The sequence below is a fragment of the Canis lupus genome, chromosome 20, assembly GCF_011100685.1.
Source record: "Canis lupus familiaris isolate Mischka breed German Shepherd chromosome 20, alternate assembly UU_Cfam_GSD_1.0, whole genome shotgun sequence".
NCBI lineage: Eukaryota > Metazoa > Chordata > Mammalia > Carnivora > Canidae > Canis > Canis lupus.
In genome coordinates this window covers 48,739,493-48,757,147 of record NC_049241.1, presented here as the reverse complement: position 1 = coordinate 48,757,147, position 17,655 = coordinate 48,739,493, and the positions used below count along the sequence as shown (strand labels likewise).

At 60.4% G+C, this 17,655-nt stretch overlaps 1 protein-coding gene and 1 long non-coding RNA gene across 8 annotated transcripts in view; one reads left to right on the top strand and one right to left on the bottom strand.

Moving 5' to 3' along the window:
• ADGRL1 (adhesion G protein-coupled receptor L1) overlaps nt 1-17,655 on the bottom strand; it is a 65,501-nt gene that overhangs the window by 24,964 nt on the left and 22,882 nt on the right. For 5 of the 6 annotated variants that reach the window (XM_038567055.1, XM_038567059.1, XM_038567054.1 and 2 more), the window contains exon 2: nt 2,649-2,813. In XM_038567055.1, the coding sequence (XP_038422983.1) occupies nt 2,649-2,718 (70 nt within the window). In that variant the 5' untranslated portion in view covers nt 2,719-2,813. Of the gene's footprint in view, nt 1-2,648; nt 2,814-15,393; nt 15,416-17,655 lie in introns of those variants that run through there. The other variant, XM_038567056.1, reaches the window with a different exon arrangement.
• On the top strand, nt 8,829-16,031 carry LOC111091368. 2 transcript variants are annotated; one of them, XR_005375060.1, is made up of 7 exons: nt 8,829-9,009; nt 9,722-9,860; nt 10,258-10,859; nt 11,624-11,816; nt 14,490-14,640; nt 15,384-15,584; nt 15,925-16,031. It is a non-coding gene; the product is annotated as an uncharacterized LOC111091368 (long non-coding RNA). The 2 variants fall into 2 exon arrangements; XR_005375061.1 differs by having other exon boundaries at nt 15,334-15,584.

The window sequence follows — 17,655 nt, the reverse complement described above, 5'->3', positions numbered from 1 at the left end:
ACTAACTGTAAGGCAGTACGATTCTGTGGTTGAAGCCACCCAGTCTGTGATACTTTGTCCCAGAGGCCCTAGCAAATGAGCACATTAACAATGTGATCAAGTGCTTCTGGGTATCCGCGACTTCTGGAAGGGCTGGAGACAGGGGTCAGTCACGTGAGTGGTCACCCGTGTCTACGTGACCAAACCCCAGTAAAGACTCTGCACCTCAAGGCTCAGGGGAGCATCCCAGGTTGGCAGTACACCATGCACGTTGTCACACAGCACTGCTGGGAGAGGTGACGCTGCCCACAGCTCCACTGTGATGGGACAACTGGGAGGCCTGTGCATGGAACCTTCCTGGAAGCTTCCCCACACACCTCTTTTGGCTGATTTGACCTATAACTGTTCACTGTAATAAGCTGTAACCAAGAGTAGAACAGTGCCTCAGAATTCTACGAATGCTTCTAGTGAATCATGAAATCTGAGAATGGTCTAGAAACTCACAACTGGTGTCAGAAATGAGGGTAGTCTTGGGTATGCCACCCCACCTAAGGAGGGGAGAGGGCATGGGAGGAAATGCTCTCATGTTCTGAAAGAAACCACGCCTGGCCTGACCACTCCGCAGCTGAGAGGCCAGGCATGTCAGCTGGGCCAGAGCTCTCAGTGGGGCCTGTGGATCAGCAGCGCCAGCATCACGTGGTGGCTGGTTAGGAAGGCAGATTCCGGCTCCTTACCCGCAGGCCTGCTGCATCAGAACCTCAAGGGTGAAAGCAGGAACCTCGAACCTGTGTGTCCACCAACGATTCTGATGCATGCTGTTTGGACAGCCAATGTGTTAGCCTCCTTGGGCCTCAGTTTCCAATCTGTAAGATCAGCACTGATAGCCCAGGGCTAGGCTTCGAGGATTCCACACACTATAGAATGTTCCCAAAGGAAGCACTCAGCATGGTGCCATGCGTGGTGAGGGTCAGGGCAACAATGAAAGAACATTCCCCATGGAGCTGCACTGGCACAGGCCAGTCCCCATCCTGGGCCATGTGAGGACTGAGAGCTCCAACTCAGGGGCTAGACGCTCCAACTCAGGAGCCAGACACTCGTCCAGTAACTGACCACCTCTGTGGCCCCAGTTCCTCCTCCAAGGAGCTGCCACTCCCACCTCCCAGCACTGTGAGAGCTGCAGCAGGTGCAGGCCGTCCACAGGGATGATGGGTGCTAAGTACTACTATCCCTAAGATTACTGAAGGGCATCTGGGGGGGCTCATCTGGTTATGTGTCTGCCTTCGGCTCGGGTATGATCTCAGGGTCCTGGGATCAAGCCCCGCATCAGGCTCCATGCTCAGCGGGGAGTCTGCCTGAGATTCTCTCCCTCAGCCCCTCCCACTCATGCTCTCGCTCTCCCTCTCAAATAAATAAACAAAATCTTTAAAAAAAAAAAAAAAAGATCACTGAGGCAGCCGGTCTCTGAAGGACAGAGGGGCCTCCACGTGGTCCACACCTGCCAGGTCAGCCACCTACCCGGATACTGCCCCAGCTAGGCCTTGCAGGGTGCTGGCGCAAAGTGGGGATGCACAAAGTGACCGCACAGGCTCTAGTGTGCGCACTGCGGCTCGTGGGTGGAGAGAAGTACCAGGCCCCTTTCAGAGATCTGTTCTCTCCAATATCGGGTAGGGGGCCCCAAGGGGATGGCAGCTAGGCCCCTGGGGTTTTCTGGGGTGAGTTGAGTCTCACTTGGGGGAAAGTATTACATGTGTTCCTCTAGCACCATCTGCTTCCACAGCTAATTTTAGCCCTTCCTGGGCCTGGGAGGGAGGCCGGGGGTGGAGGGCTGGCTCAGATGGGTCTGGGGGTGGAAGCGGCCCCTCCTGGCCCAGCTGGGGCGGTGGGGCAGGACCTGGATGGGCAGAGAACATGGGCACTGGGGAAGCAGAGGGTGCCAGCTGGCCAGAGTAGTGCCAAGGCCCTGGGGTCAGGCTGAACAATGCCCCCTACACCTTTGTGGCTTTCGGAGTACTGGGCTACGTGAAGGACACTGGGGAGCAGAGTCCACTTGAACTGCTCTCCAGACAGCGCCAGCTGGGGGCATGTCCCAGGGCGAGGGGCAAGGCCAGCAGGCCCCTTCTTCCTGCCTCTCCTCTCGCCCTGCCCTTGCCCCCGCCTGGGCCCGCCATGGGGACCATAATTGAGTAATTGGTGAAGGTGGGCGGGCAGGCTCGGGACACTAATTGTTGCATGTGCAGGATCCTGGGGCCGGCATAGGGCCGAGCCCGGTAATTAGTTGTTTTTAAATAAACGTCAGCGGGCATGCTTTAATTAAGCCTTCTTCCCAGCGAGAGCCTCAGAGATGTAATCACAGAGAAAGACACACACATAAGACAGAGGAGGATCGGCTCACCGGGAAGGCCCGTCCTGGTCCCGGGAGGCCACAGCCTCCCTGGAGGGCTGAGCCCTGCCACCCCGGGTGTTGGGGGTGAGGGGCTGGTCTGGAGACCCCTGGAGGGTGCTGGGGGGTGCGATTACCAAGTCCTCTTCTGGTTTGGTTCCGCCGCCGTCTGGGGCGAGGTAGGGACCGTGGTTCCTCACCGAGCAGATGGGAGGTATCTCAGCATCTTATCCGCCCTCCCAGTAGCCTTTTGGAGCCCTGGCTCCTCCCCGGCCCCGGCAGCACCTACCTTGGGTGGCCGAGGTGACCAGGACAGCAGTGATACAGAGACTCCAGAGCACTGCGGCCAGGCGGGCCATGGCGGCGGCCGGGGGCGTGTTCGGGGCGCTCAGTGTCCTGTGTCGGGGGCCTTGCCCCGCATCAGCAGGTGGGCGCCACGGCCCGGCCCACCAGCCTGGGGAGAACAGGGAAAGTGAGGCGGGGGCAGCCCCCAGCAGGCCCAGGACGGGGGGGCATTTGGGCCGGTGGCTGAGCGCTTCCACCCCACGGTCCCCATGGTCCCGAGAGGGGCTGGTCAGCAGACCTCCCTGGAGCCAGCTGCATGTGACAGGCTGCACCCCTGGGGCAGCGGCTGACGCCCCTCCAGGCCCTCCAGCCAACGCTGCTAACTCCCACCCGCAGCTGGTGGACAGCCCCAGCGATCCGGGCACTGTGGGCCACAGGGAACCTCCTGGAAGCACCTCCCATGGTCCCACAGCCCCTCTCAGGTAGCAGAGGCAGCTCTCAGGGATGTCAGGGCTGTGAAGGGCCCACCTGCACCCAGCGGGCATCGACCCCCTATCATGGGAGATAAAGGCCTTCTGGAAGCCTCTTCTCCATCCCCAAATCCTACCCCTGCCCACTGGTCTCCGGGACCTGGCGCAGGGGTGGGGGTACCGAGGCATCCTGGCCTTGACTGGCAGCTTTGAGTGGCAGCCTCCCGGTAGGGCAGGTCCAGGCCCCGCCCCAGCCGTTGCTTCCTGTCTCCCCCGCTCTGGTAGCTAATTAGGATCCAGCTGGCTGGCGCCACAGATCAGGGACGAGGGACAACTGAGTCCCCTCCTTCCCCTCCGGGGGACCCTCGAGGTAAGCTGGAGACAGGCAGGCGGGGGAAGGGAGGGGGTGCGGTCCCAAGGGGTGGAGGGGGGGCAGCTGGTGTTGTGTGCCCTCCCCTGCAATGTTCCCAGCCACCTGCCCGTCCTGTCCCAGTCCCTGTCCTGGTCCCCGTCCCTGAGTGCAGCACCTTGCACTGGGTTCTGACCCACTTCCTGCCTTCCCGGCCGCTCCTCCCTTCCCCCCATCCCGGCTCCCCTGGATGCTCTCCGAGTTGCAAACCCAGATCTCTCCTGTCGGCGGCCCTTTGCGTTATCTGCACTGCGGTTCTCAGCGGTGGCCCCGGCCCAGCGGCACCAGCCTGGCCAAGAACTTCTACGAACACACATTCTCCGAACACACATTCTCCGGGGAGGGCCGGCACCCGGGTTTCTACAGGCCCTCCAGTGTGTGAACACACCCACTCACTCTGTCTTCTCCCGCCTCACCCCAGTCTGTCCCAGAGTTTCAATGCCGTTGACCAGCGGATACCTTCCCCATCTCTTATTTTCTGTTTGGAATCTCTCAACAGGGGCCCGATTACTGTTCTTCCCCCCACGATTACTGTTCTTCCCTCTACCGAGTGAAAGCTAGTCCACCAGCCCAGTTGGCTCCCTGACATTCCCTGACCACATCAAGCCCGGCCCCAGGGCCTTTGCACTGGTCAGTTCTTCTGCACTTCTGCCCACCAGTTATCCTCAAGGCTGCTCCCCTCATCTCCTTTAGGCCTTTGTGCAAATGTAACTAATTAGGGGCGCCTGGTGGCTCAGTGGGTTAAGCGTTTGCCTTTGGCTCTGGTCATGATCCCAGAGTCTTGGGATAGAGCCCTCCAGCACTTTCTCTTTCTCTCTCAAATAAATAAGATACTTTTTAACAAAGTAACTATTATTTCTTGCACAGAACAGCCCCTGCACAGACAGGAATCACTGGACTGCTTTGCTCACAGCCCCAGCCCCAGCTTCTAGAACAGGCCTGGCACAGCAAGAAGTGTTGAATCTCAGACCCTAAACCTAGGAATGCTCTTCGACTGCTCACCCTTCCACACCTCCGCCCTTCACCAGCTCCATCAGCCAGTCCCGAGAGCTCGGCCTCCAGAGTACCTCGCCAACCTGCCCGCTTGCGGCCCCCGGTGCCAGCGGCCAGGACCAAGCCACCACCCTGCCGCACCCGGACGCTCGTCTTGGCCTCCCTACCTCCTGGCCTGTCCTCAGCTCAGTGCTAAGGGATCACTGAATGACGTAGATCTGAGTGGTAACCTCCCCCTCAGCTCTCCGCTGGGGTCTGTGCTCCTCACCAGGGCCTAGAGGCCAAGGTGATCGATGCCACCCTGCTCTGTAACCAGCCTCCTGCAGTCCCTAGGATGCTCTGGCTTCCTGCCCCGCCCCTGCCCCACTAGGCCAAGGCTGCGCGCTGCCTGGAATGCTCTCCCAGGATCCCCGTACACCTGCTCTGGCCTCTCCCGTTCAGGGCTCAATTCCAAGGCCACACCGGGCGGCCGAGCAACCTATCCTGACCTCCCCAAACATTCCTGCTGCTCCCACTAGCCATCCTGTTGCCGTTTTTGACATACAGCTTTCAAGCACATCTGGAGTTACCTGTATTACGCTAGCAGGTCTGTTGTCAACCTTCCCTGCTAGCCCATGAGCTTCTTGAGGGCAGGGACTTGACAGGTTCTCCAGAAATAAAGGTGGAAGCACCACACTCGTGGGCAGGACCCCCCCCCCCCCCCAGGCCTCAGACTCCTCTCACCACATGCAAAGTGACAGGACAGTGTGGTCTCGAACGGCCCCCACCACCTTCATGAAGCGCCCCTCTAACTGCCTCACCCCGACCAGACGTGGCCTGTGGCACTTTGGGTTTCCCTCGAAGCATTTTATCATGTTCTACTGTGGGGGGCCGGGGCTTCCTTGTTAACACCCCACCCCCCACCACCCCATCAGCTCCCAGCCACCGTCAGCCTCAGGAGAAGCACTGACCCCATGCTGATGGCCGTTCCCCTCCCCGGCTGTCCCTGGGGGGCTTACTAGTTAGCGCTGGTTAATGCTGGAAAGGCTGCCGGATGCCAGGCTCTGGGGGCGCCAGCTCACAGGGTGTGGATCCGACTCGGCCACTCATGACTGCTGAGAACTTGAGCCAGGTCCCGCCCCCCACCTCTACCCCAGTTCCCTCTGCGCCTCAAACCTGCAGAGTTCTGGTAAGGACAACAGTGTGCACACGTGACAGGCCAGCCTGAGAGCCACCCAAGGGAGCTGTCCACGGCACCGGATGAGTCAGGGCACAGGGCGCGCACATCTAAGTGGAGGGGCTCCCCTCCCTCTTCGGGTCTGCACCCAGGACCTGACGCTGGGACCTCAGGTGGAGCCCCCTGGCCTCTTCCCCACCCGCATTCCCCCCGGGGGCTCTAACTGACCTCCTGGCTTCAGACACTGTCTATACAGTGTGACAACTGCCACACTGGGGGCCACCCCGCTTCTCTCCTCGCCGTCTACGCCTCTGTCAGGTCTCCATGGCACCGTCAGCCTGTCCAGACTGACAGCCCCTCCTGTATGGGTCCACGGTCCCTCCGTTCTCCCAGATCCTCTTGGGCTGCAACCCCAGGAGTAAAAATCCCTGGCTCCTCTTTCCCTCGCTCCAACGCCCAGTTCAGGAGTAAGTCCCAGGTCTGTACCTTCCAGAACATCTCAGCATCTGTCCATCCCCAGCAACTGCCCTCCAGACAGCCCCGACCTCCTCCCAGCAGCGCCCCCAGCCCTCTTGCTCCCACACTCTGGGCTCCCCGCCGGCAGCCAGAGATGCTGTCAAAAAATTATAGTATAATAGATAATGTAACATAAAATGTGGTATTTTAACTGTTTTTACATTTATAATTCAGAGGCATTAATTACATTCTCAATGCTGTGCCATCACCACCACCACCACCATCGCCGCCGCCGCCGCCACCACCACCACCAATTTTCCAGAACTTTATCACTCCAGAGACTCTGCCCTCAGGAGCGGTCCCTTCCGTTCCCCCCACAACAACCAATCTACCCTCCGCCTATGCGACTGGGACTCCTCTGGGGACCTCATCTAAGTGGAATTAGACAGTATTTATCTGTTTGTTTGTGACCTTTCACTCGGCGTGAGGTCCTCGAGGCCCGTCCACACCGCAGCCTGGGTCTGCACGCCGTTCCTCTTCGCAGCTGAGTAATATTCCCCCGTGGACAAGAGCACATCTGGTTTAGCCATTCACTGTTCAGGGACCCCTGGGGGGGGTGCTTTTAAAGCCATCTCAACTCGTCCTCCCCTGCCGTGGCTCCTGCTCCCCAACCTGTGAGGCCACATGGGCTCCCACCACATGTCCCTTAGATCTCGGTTCTGATGTGCCCTCCTCAGAGATGCCCGTGGGCCTTGACCAGCCTGTTTCAGACTTTGCTGCGGTCAGTGTCCACCTGTCTACCCCCCCGTCACCTCCTCTTGGTAAAATGGGGACACCATGAGACCTTCAGGGCCGTGGCCAGCATGTAGTGACTGCAAAATGTCCTCTGCTGCAGCTGTCACCGCCATCACCATCCATCACGTCACTGCTTTGTGACTTGGGGATTTCCTTTGTAATCCCCAGAAAAATGGAAGCTGCCAAGGCCATGTCCCGGCACCTAGATACCTAGTAGGTCCTCACACAAATATTTACTTAATGAACACAAGGTGACCGTGCTGAGGGTGGCCAGAGATAGGTGTTTGCGACCCGGGGCCAGGCCTGACCCACACAGCCCAGGCACCACTGCCTCAGGGGTGCAGGGAGTGTTCCCCACGGCTGCCCACCACTCCCTCCAGGACCTCTCCCCGGAGCAGCTCCCCCGGGAAGCCCCAGGCACCCCCAGGCCTGGCCCCAGCTCAGGGCTGAGTATGAGGAACCAGCCACTGTGACTTCTGTGGCCTCTTCCTGGCCAGACTCTGTGCCCACCTGACCCTGGGCAGTTCTGTCGCTTGATGCCCACCTAAGTGGGGAGACAAGGCCAGATGTGGGTAGGGAGGAGCCATATCTTGGAAGCCTGAGCCTGACCATCCCTGCGGCCTTAGGAGGGATTCTTATGGATTGAATACCCCAAAAAAGAAAGATACACTGGAGTCCTATTCTCCAGCACCTCAGAACAGGACCTTCTTTGGTCTTAAAAAAGGTAATCAAGTTAAAATGAAGTCATTAGGGGTGAACCTTAGTCCAGTATGACTGGTGTCTTTATGAAAAGGGGATATTTAGACAGAGACACGCACACAAGGGAGTAGGCCATGGGAGGATGGAGGCAGAGATCGGGGCGATGCATCTAAACCAAGGAGAGCCAAGGATGGCCAGCGAACCCCCAGAAGCCGCAGGAGAGGCACAGGACAGACCGGCTCAGAGCCTCCAGAAGGAAGCAACCCTGCCCACACTTTGATCTTGGACTTCTGGCCTCCGGAAATAAGATAAGAAGCTTTTGTTGTCAAAGCTGTCCAGTCTGGGGTACTTAGTCACAGCAGCCCCAGCAAACTCACACAGGGGGTCAGCTCGCATGGGCTGAGAGGCAGAGATGGGGACAGGCCTGAGCCGCAAAACCTTGGGGAGTCTTTCACAAACCATAGGAAGGGAAGGCCTGCTGCACCTCTGGTCCCAGAATCTCCCAGGATGCCAGCAACAGCGGCTGACACTTCTGTGCCCCATTCCCCATTCCAAGCACTGTCTGTATATACACGGCTCATTTAATCCATAGGAATTCAGTACATGGGGCAGCAGCAGCGGGAACAGAGGGGAGGCACAGACCTGCATCTTATAGAGGAGGGACGAGAGGTCCCAGGGGCGCCCACCGATAAGGGGACTCTGAACCCAGGCAGGCTGGCCCCGTAGGTTGGGCTGGGGAGCCCCTGGTGGCAGGGAGAGTCCCCTCCTGCATGTGGACACACCCAGGATGCTGCACCCCCAGGGTCAGGTGAGCCTGCCCCTGTGTCTGTTCCCACCTCAAGCCCCAGCACACTTGGGTGACCCTAACTGAACTAGGGGAACGAGGGCTTGCTGCCCTCCCAGGGAGGCGGGTCCAACCCCAGGGTGCGGGGGCAATCCACCAGCCCACTCACACCTGCCTCAGTTTGCTCCTGGGCCCATGGCAGTGTCAAGTGGGGGGAGGGGGGGGCGTGTAGCAGGGGTCCTGGGGGTGAGTGACACGGCCGAAGCTCTGTCCTCAGGTGCCCTGAAATGGGACAGGGGAGGGTGACAGGAGGAGAACCTGCTGCAGGAGAGGGGGCGCCTCTAGTCTGCCCTAGAGTACAGTTGCCATGGTAACCCTCTGCTTCCCGTGGGTGGAAGCCTGAATGCCTGGGGCGGGGGTGGGGTGGGGTGGGGGGGCACCAACAGGTGTGCCCTGGGCCCCTCCTGGCCCTGCCCCTCTGCACAAGAATCTCCTGCCTCTGTCCCTGAGGCCAGCAGCCTGAGAGCCCAGCTCCTCAAGCCCGCCTCCTCCAGGAAGCCCTTGGGCAAGGGAGAAAAAGGAAGCAGCAAGCCCCAGGGGAAGGTACAAGGACTAGGTTCCATGTGGGAATGGGCTGTGTGGCCTCAGGCTTCGTTCTTTGCCTCCCTGGGCCTAATTCTCCATCTCCCCATCTCCCCTCTGGGGGCTAAGAGATAAACCTTGCAGAGGCAGAGCAGGTGCCCAGACCGTGCCCAGCACACAGCCCTCCCCTGGGAAGGGCACTGTGAGCTCAGAGGGCAGGGTCCTCCCCCAAACCTTCCACTCCAGCCCCATCCCCCCGAAGGGCAGCCAGTCCTCCCAGGTGCTCCTCCCAGACCCCTCTTTTCCTTTTACCCCCACATCTAACCCCAGCAGCCCCTCCTACAGAATCTGCTCACCTCTCCCTCCCAGGTCTCGTCCCTGGCCAGGCCCCATCACCTGCCACCTGGTCCCTCCCTCCTCTCCTCCCCACCTCTCAGGTCTCCCCACCCCATAGCTGCCCAAAGCTTGGTCCTCCCACAGCAGCCAGAGGGTGCCCTTGAGCACCTGGGTCTGGGTGCATTCCTCCTCTGCTCAGAACCTTCTAGGACTCCCATCTCATTTAGAGCAAAGGCCCAAGTCCTCCCCCGGGGCCCACGGGCCTTGCACACTCTCTGCCCCATCCCTGCCATCAGCTCCTCCCGCTGTCCTTGCACTCAGCCCCCTATTTCCTGGAGGAAACCATCAGGCACAGTGCCGTCTCAGGGCCTTTGCACTGTTGTTCCCACCTCCCCAGGTACCTGCACAGCTTCTCCCTCGCCTCCTCAGGGTCTCTGCCCCAACGTCACCCGCTGGGAGAGGCCCTGCTGGTCCCAGCACTCCTACATCCCATCCTGGCTTTTTTCTCCGTGGCACCCACCACTGGCATGCCAGCCGTGCGTTTTACTTATCTGTTTGTTATCTTTCTCCCACTAGATGTCAGTGCCACTGGGTGGGGTTTGTCTGAGTTGTCAGTTCTCAAGAGTCACTCTGGTTGCCCAGTGGCCCTGGGCCACAGAGGGGTGGGGGCCATTCGAAGCAGCAGCTTCCACCCCCCCACCCCCCCCACCCCCGTCCCCGGGGCCTCCTCCCCGTCTGCCCATCTATCTCCCCATCTACCTGCCACTCCCACCCCACCGGCTCTCCACTCAGCCCAAGCTGAGCTTTGTAAGATGAAAACCCAGTCCTGTCCCTCCCGGCCTACAACCCTCCATGGCTCCCTACTGTCTCGGAGGCCCTAGCTGGCCCCTCAGGCTCTGGGCTCACGTACCTCTCCCTCTCTCACACACACAGTGCCAGGGCTCCTGCCCCTGCCCCACTCTCCCCTCAAGGGGTTCTGCCCCCGGGACTGCCGGCGTCAGTCTCTCCCACAACCACTCACGGCACAAGGGACTGCCACGTTTTGCTTCCCTGATTGGACCTGGGCTCTGCTGCTGAACGTCTGTTGGAAGTTCCCACCAGCTGGGGACTCCCAGGGAAAGCTCCATCATGGTCGGTCTGGCTCTCTGCTGCGTGCCCAGCCCTGGGCAAGAACAAGTACTTGTTAATTTGTTTAATGAACAAAGACAAAGCAGACCCAGGGAACAGGTCATCCATTCAGTGGATAGTTACCTAGTTCCCACTGGGTCACGAGTGCTTGGGAGGAAAATAGGCCTGAAGGAGGGGTGTGTGGGGAGGTGTATCTGTAGGTACAGATGTAAGTGGGCCGGTTAGGGAACACCTCTCCCAGGGGCAGACGTGTCACGTGTCACGGAGAAGTGGCACGGAGGTGAGCCCTCTAGGTACCTGGGGGAAGACTATCCCAGGCAGCAGGAACGGCACGTGCAAAGGCCCTGAGGTAGAATCTGCTGGAGCGTGGCTGCGGCCCAGCGAGCACGGAGGAAGAGTGCGAGGAGGTGAGGGCAAGGGGAGGTGAAAGGACAGAGCTAGCAGGGCCTTGTGAGTGGAGGGGGGGACACAGGCTTTTTCTCCAAGTGAGGTGGGAGCCAAGGAGGGCTCTGAGCAGGGGGGGGGGGGGGGACGTGGCCTGACTCGGAAGTTCAGAGACTCCTGCTGCTGCCAACGGAGATTAGGCTGGGGGGATGGGGTGGGGGCTGCTGAGAGCAGAGGGCGCGCCCACCCCCAGCCCTTTCTTCTCCCTGTCCACTCAGCCGGCACAGCTGCCGTCTGGTCCTTGCTTCCTTCCTTCACTCTCCTACCAATCACCCAGCAAACCATGTCAACTCCTGTCTTGAAAACCCCCCACACCAGCCCAGCTCTAACGTCTCGGGGCCCCTTCCGGAGCCTTCACTCTGACAGCCCGCTGGGCCTCCCCTTCCCGCTGGCTTCCTGGCCCCCCTTCCTTCCCTGTGTGGTTCTCTCCTACCCAGCAGCCAGAGAGGACTCATGCGGAATATTCCCATCCGGTCTGCTGGGCCGTGACCCCTCCATAGGCCTTCCTGGCCCCACGGATGCGCCTCATGGCACAAACCCAATTCTTCTGCCCCACCCCCACCCCCCCCTCCCCCGCCCCATCAGCCTCCAGCCTCCTCTCTACTAGCCTGGCCCTAACACGTCTTACCTTTTCCCCTTTGAGCCACCACCTTCTTTCTGGCCTCAGGGCAGGCCTCTCTTCACAAACTCTCTCTCCCCTCCACTTTATCCCTCCCTCCCCGTACAGGCTGCAGCTGGGAGGCCACCTCCCCCAGGAAGCCCACCCTGACTTATAGACTGGCCAGGTGCCTCCTCTAAGCTGCTCACCACAGGAGGTTGGTGCACCGGGAGGCCCATGGTTCGTTTCCACTTGACACCGTTCACTGCCCATCCCAGAGCCCTGCACATCGGGCATGATGGGAGCACAGCTGAAAAGAGCGGTAGGAGCCAGGGCCCAAGGCAGAGAGTGGGAGGTGGCGGGAGTCCCAGGGCCTCCGGGTGCTGGCAGCGAAGGGGCAGGGTGGGGGATACAGAGACCTGATGGAGGGGGCGAGGACGCCCAGCAGGGCAAGAGGGAAGAGTCCCAGGGTCCTATGTCCAAATTCCAGCTCTGCCCGCTTAGGGCCGTGTGGTGAGGCCCCCATGTTCTCCCCCTGAATTCTGTCTCTCCCCAGGGAAATGGGATGGAAACCTCCTGTGGTGGCCAAGGGGCTAGACATAACATATGGCAGCCCCCCAAGTCCTTTTTAGGGCTCCTTGGTACCAGGCACTGACCTAGGAGCTGGACAGACACCTGTGGATGAGCCAGACACAAGAAACACTAAAGAGCCAATCTTATAAAGTCCTAGTGTTGTGAAGGAATGGGGTCTCTGGGATGGGGTCTCTGGGGTGTGTGTGGGGGTGGGCAGTGTAGGTGCGTGTATGGAATTTAAAATAGGCCGCTCTGGGGATCCCTGGGTGGCTCAGCGGTTTAGCACCTGCCTTTGGCCCAGGGTGTGATCCTGGAGTCCCAGGATTGAGTTCCACATCAGGATCCCTGCATGAAGCCAGCTTCTCCCTCTGCCTGTGTCTCTGCCGCTCTGTGTGCGTGCATGCGTGTGTGTGTGTGTCTCATGAATAAATAAAATCTTAAAAAAAAAAAAAAAAAAGGCTGCACTGGAAAGACCAGACACTTCAACAAAGGCCCACAAAGGTAAGGGAGGAGCCATACAGGTGTCCAAGGAAGAGAAACAAGTTCCTGTCAGGAGGCACAGCCTGTGCAAAGGTCCTGGGGCTGGCCAGCACGTGTCTGAGGACAAGTGAGGAAGGTGGAATGAGCCTGGGGGAGTGGGAAGATGTGAGAGCAGGGAGGTGACAGGGACAGACTGTACCAGATTTGCCATGTCCTTAAGTCTGCCCCATATGGGGCTGCTCCTCTGCTCAAGACAGTGCACCCACAGGTGCCTCAACCTCCACAACCAAGTGCAACTGGGGGGCGCTCTGGGGCAGGAGCTGTCCACCTGTGGCCCCGTCCTGGACTGTCTATGCTGCCAGTGGACTAAGAGTGCTCTCGCCACTTTTAAAGGGCTGTGAAGGAGAGGCAGAGGGAAAATACGCATGAGTGCCGGTGGGCCACCTGCCAGGCTCCGGGATTTACCACCTGGCTCTTCGCAGAGAAAGGCCCCGATCCCTGGTCCTGAGCGGTGGTCCTTAACTGGACGGTTTTGTTCTCTGCCCCAGGCTGTTTGGCAATGTCTGGGGACCTTTTTAGGTGTCTCATCCGGGAGTGGGAGGGATGCTACTGGTATTTAGAGGGTGCAGACCACAGACGCTGCCCCAGGTCCTATGGTACACGGAGCAGCCCCCACAAAGAGTGACTGGCCCCAGTATCCAGACTGCTGTGGCTGGGAGAGCCTGGCCAAGGGAGCCAGTCCTGGGCCCTGCCCTGCCTGCACCACCTCTCTGGTGGCTGGACACCGGCACCCGCTCAGCTTCCTGGCTTGCCCCTTCCTGACTTCCTCTGAGGGAAGGACACTGGCTATTTTTAACTTTGGGGGGCAAGGCTATTTTTAGCCTTGACATCTATTTATTGAAATTTTTATCTTCCCCCAGTTTTGGATTTGGGGGTGGGGAAGCAGGGGGCTCCTGCTCAACTATTTCGCCAGGGCCCAAGGAGACTGGAGCAAGCGTGAAGGTCTCGCCCCATGAGAGGGAGAGGCTGGGTCAGTGCCGCAGGAGGAGGGGCTGCTCAGGCCTTGACCCTGGGTTTCCTGTCCCCCACATAGGCTCCTATGTTTCCCATGCCAGGCTCTAAACCCCAGAGTGCACACAGTTCTATGGGCAGGTGGCTCCATATAGGTACCGTCACCCACTGAGGCACCCACAAGGCTACCTCAGAGAGAGCACTCACAGGTGGGCAGGGCAGACAGGTGCAGAGCTGGCTTGGTCAGGCCCCCAGGGGCAGCCCTCAATCCCCTCAGAGGGGCGAGGTGCATGGGGAGCCCTCACTATGCACGGCCGGAGGATTCACCTGGGAGCCTTTAGTCCTTTGACAGACCCCCTCCCATTCACTCAGATAAGATTTCTTGAACACCTACTGTGGGCCAGGTCTAGGCATCTTGGATCCAAAAGCAAACTGAGTAACAAACTCCCTAAGCACCCGGATCCTGGTTGGGAAAACAGATGATAAATAAACACAGGCATAATAAATTAAGAAATTACAGGATGCAAAAAGCCATCCGTGTTAGGAAAAGTCAGGAGGTAGGTGGGAGGTTGCAATTTTAAACAGGCTGCATGGGGTAAAGGTTATGGGGGGGGGGGTGACATTTGAGCAAAGGCCTCAAAGATGTCTGGGTGAGAGTCTCAGGTGGAAGAACAGCCAGTGCAAAGGCCCTGGGGTAGAACTGTGCTTAGCATGATGGTGGAGCAGCAAGAGAATGGAGGGGATAAGGTGGTGGGGACGATCATGCAGGGCCAAACCCTAAGACACCCCAATACCTGAACCTGCTGTAGTCGCTGGACGCAGGGACTACTACCTTCCACCTCTGGGGCTGCCCCTCCTGAGAGGACATGTAAGCTTTCTCCCCAAATCCTATGATACGAGCCCCTTGACTGAAATTGCTATGTATCACCAGACTCTGAGCTCCATGAGGACAAGACTAGGGCACTGTCCCTACAGCGTGGTCTTCACAGTGCCTGGTAGAGAAGGCACATGGCTGTGTTCACAGATCGCATGAAGAAGCACACCCAGCCTCGTTCCAAGGATCCCCATGTACACATCCCTGGGTAAGTGCACAGATGCAGACCCCACTCCTGTGTGGAGCCACAGACACACGCAGGGCCACCCACTCTGCAAAATTCACAGCACCAGCACACGGGAGACCCCTACCAACCTAGGACTAGCCTGTTGGACATGTGGTCACACACAGGCTCAGCCAGGTCACCATCCAGAACGCACTGAGATATCTGACAGAGGACTGGATTCTGAGGGGCAGTGAGACCCCCCCACCCCCTGTGGCTGTTCTAACAGCCTCCCATCCTGGGACCCTGCTCTCTTCTTTCATGGGGGGGCGGTGGCCAAGACCCAGCCTAAGAGAAAGGCTGGCTTACTCAGGCATCTCCAGGGTCACTGCAGCCAGGTCAGGTTCCAGACCCAGGGAACTCCCACCCCCACCCCTCAAAGAGGGGTCTGGGAGAGGGGAAGCGTCTGGCATCTGGAAATCGGATCCTTGAGAGGAGCCCACATAGAAACCAGAGCCTTGTCCTTGGCCACATAGCTTACGGGAGAGGTAGGAGGGAGCAGAGCCTTGGAGCACCAGCTCCCTCGGCCAGCAGGTGGGGATGGCAGGGGTCTCACTCCTGCTCTTCCCCATCAGTGGCGGCACCCACTCTAGCCAAGCAGCATAACCTCCTGAGATCAGCACCCCCCCACACCAGATGCCTACACTGGGCCTGAAGCACCTCCTGCTCTCCCACCAGCCTGGGGGTGCAGGGAAGCTGCAAACTCCAGACGCAGGTGGCTCTCACAGGTGGAGGTACCTGGATCAGGAATCCAGACCGCTTGATGCAGACTCCAGAGCAGCCAGGGAACCTGCCGGCCCCTCCCCCACGTGTCTGGAGGGTTCTCCTAGGCCCCCCAGGAGAAGGAGCTCCCCGGGGGCACGCTGGGAATAGAAACAGGGCTCCGTGAGTCTCCCTTCCACCTCCTCCCTACAGGCACCAGGGCCCAGGTACGCTGGTCCCCAGCTCCCCACCCTCCCTAGCCCTGGGTAGCCTCCAAGCCTAAGAGCAGGCATGAGCAGGGGTGATCATGCCTTAAGCCAGCTCCCCAAGAGCAGGGGTTGGGATGGGCGCCCCGTGGAGGGATGGCCGAGGGGGGCACTGGAGAGCAGGGGTGACAAGGGTGGGGCGGGCTAAGACCCTGCGGGAGGTCACTGGGGGAGAGGAGGGAGGCGGCCACACCAGCAGGAGGGCTGGCGCTCGCATGTGAGCATACACGTATGTGGCTCGGTGCATGGGTGCCACTGCCGCCAGCCAGGGAGCGAATTAGTTCTCTTTTCCGCTTTCCAGATGATTTTTCATCTCTGTAATTAATGGGCAAGTCAGTTCTGAACGGCATGGCAGGCAAATTGCTAGTTAGGAAAATCACGGATAATTTTCTCGATATGATAATGAAGGTTGTATTCCTTCTCTTATTCTCCCTGTTTTCATCCTACTTTTAAGTAATAAATTTGGCATTAGTGGGTGGGGAGAGGGGAGGAAGGAGAAGTCACCTGCCCCCACAGGCCCGGGGCCTGACCCAGGCCCACCAGGAGTCCTGAGGCCCTGGCCGCGGGGCAGATGGACAGGGTGAGAGATGGGGTCGCTCCGTGGGGCACCCCAAGACCCCAGCGATCAATTCAGGGGGCCAGACTGAGAAGAGCAGGTGGGGGGGCAGGGAGCCCCCAAGCTGTTAGCTGGGCTGGAGGAGCTGGGTCTAGGGTCGGGTTACAAGCTCAGGCGGGCCCCTGGGGTGCGGGAAGTAAGGGCAGAGACCAACAGCCTCTCTCCAAGAGGCAGCAGCATCGAGGTCAACAGGCCTGGAGCAGACATCACCCTGGGGAGTCCCCCCACACCTGTCCCCGCACGTCCAAAGCCTTCTCTGCGGTGACTCCTGTAGCAGCTAAGGGGACAGAGCAAGCAGAAAAGGGAGAGAGAGAAGGAGGAACAGGCAGAGAGAGGCGGCGAGGCGACCAGCCATCTTGGCAGCCATCTTGAACCCCTCCCCCTGCTCCCCCAGGCGCACACATGTTTGGATGTGGGCACACAGACCCCGGGCCGGGTCCCGCAGGCGCCAGGAGGGAGGGGGCCGGCCCCGAGGCTGGGACGCGGGACGCCTGCGCGGCGGCCGGCGGGGAGGGTCCCGGGGGCGGCGCTGGTGGGCCTGAAGGTGCACTGAGGTGCTGGGCGAGGATGGGGCTGGGTGCTGACCTAGACCGGCCGGGTAGGGTCGGGGCCACGCGGGTGCAGGCGGGGTGCTGTCTTCGGATGGGAGCCAGGGGCGCGCTGGGCCGGTGCCTGCAGGGACGCTTCCCGGCCGAGGCGGGCACCCACAGCACTCTCCGCCCTCTTGTGGTCCGGACTTCTGTCCCAGGACCCTCAGACGCGAGGGTGCCGGCGGAACCCCCACAGCTCCCCCCCGTGAACACCGCGGGGCGAGGAGGGCTCTCCCCCGCACAGCCCGAATCGGGGTGGAGGACGCCCCACAGCTTTCCCATCCCATGCTTAACCCATGCTCCGGGTACCGGGAGCGAGCGAGCGAGCGGGCGGGAGCGGGAGGCCGGGGACGCTGCCGCGGGCGCACCTCCCGACAGCCGTGCCCCCGGCCGCAGCCGGCCGGACACCCGGACAGACCCCTCCCCACGGACCGCGTCTCGGACTCCGGGGGAAAAACAAGCCGCGGCCCAGCATCCTGCGCTGCCAGCCCCCCACGCGGCTCCTCGGGGGCCGGGGCCCGCGCGGCGCGCACACGCACCCTCTCCGCTCACACCCAGACACCTACACAAACAGGGCGCCAAGCACCCGCGCGCACACGCACCGGGGACACGCAGGCACCGCCGCGCCGCTTCCCCACAAAGGCTGGCGCGCGCGCGGGCACACGCAGCCACGCGCGGGCACACTCGCGGTCCCCTCCCCCCGCCGGCACCCCGCGGCCGCCCATCCGCACCCCCGCGTCCCCGGCGCCCCGCTGGGGGCCGCCCCTCCTGACCCCCGAGCCGCTGGGAGCCGCTGGGTACGAAGCGCAGGCCGCCCCCGACTCCC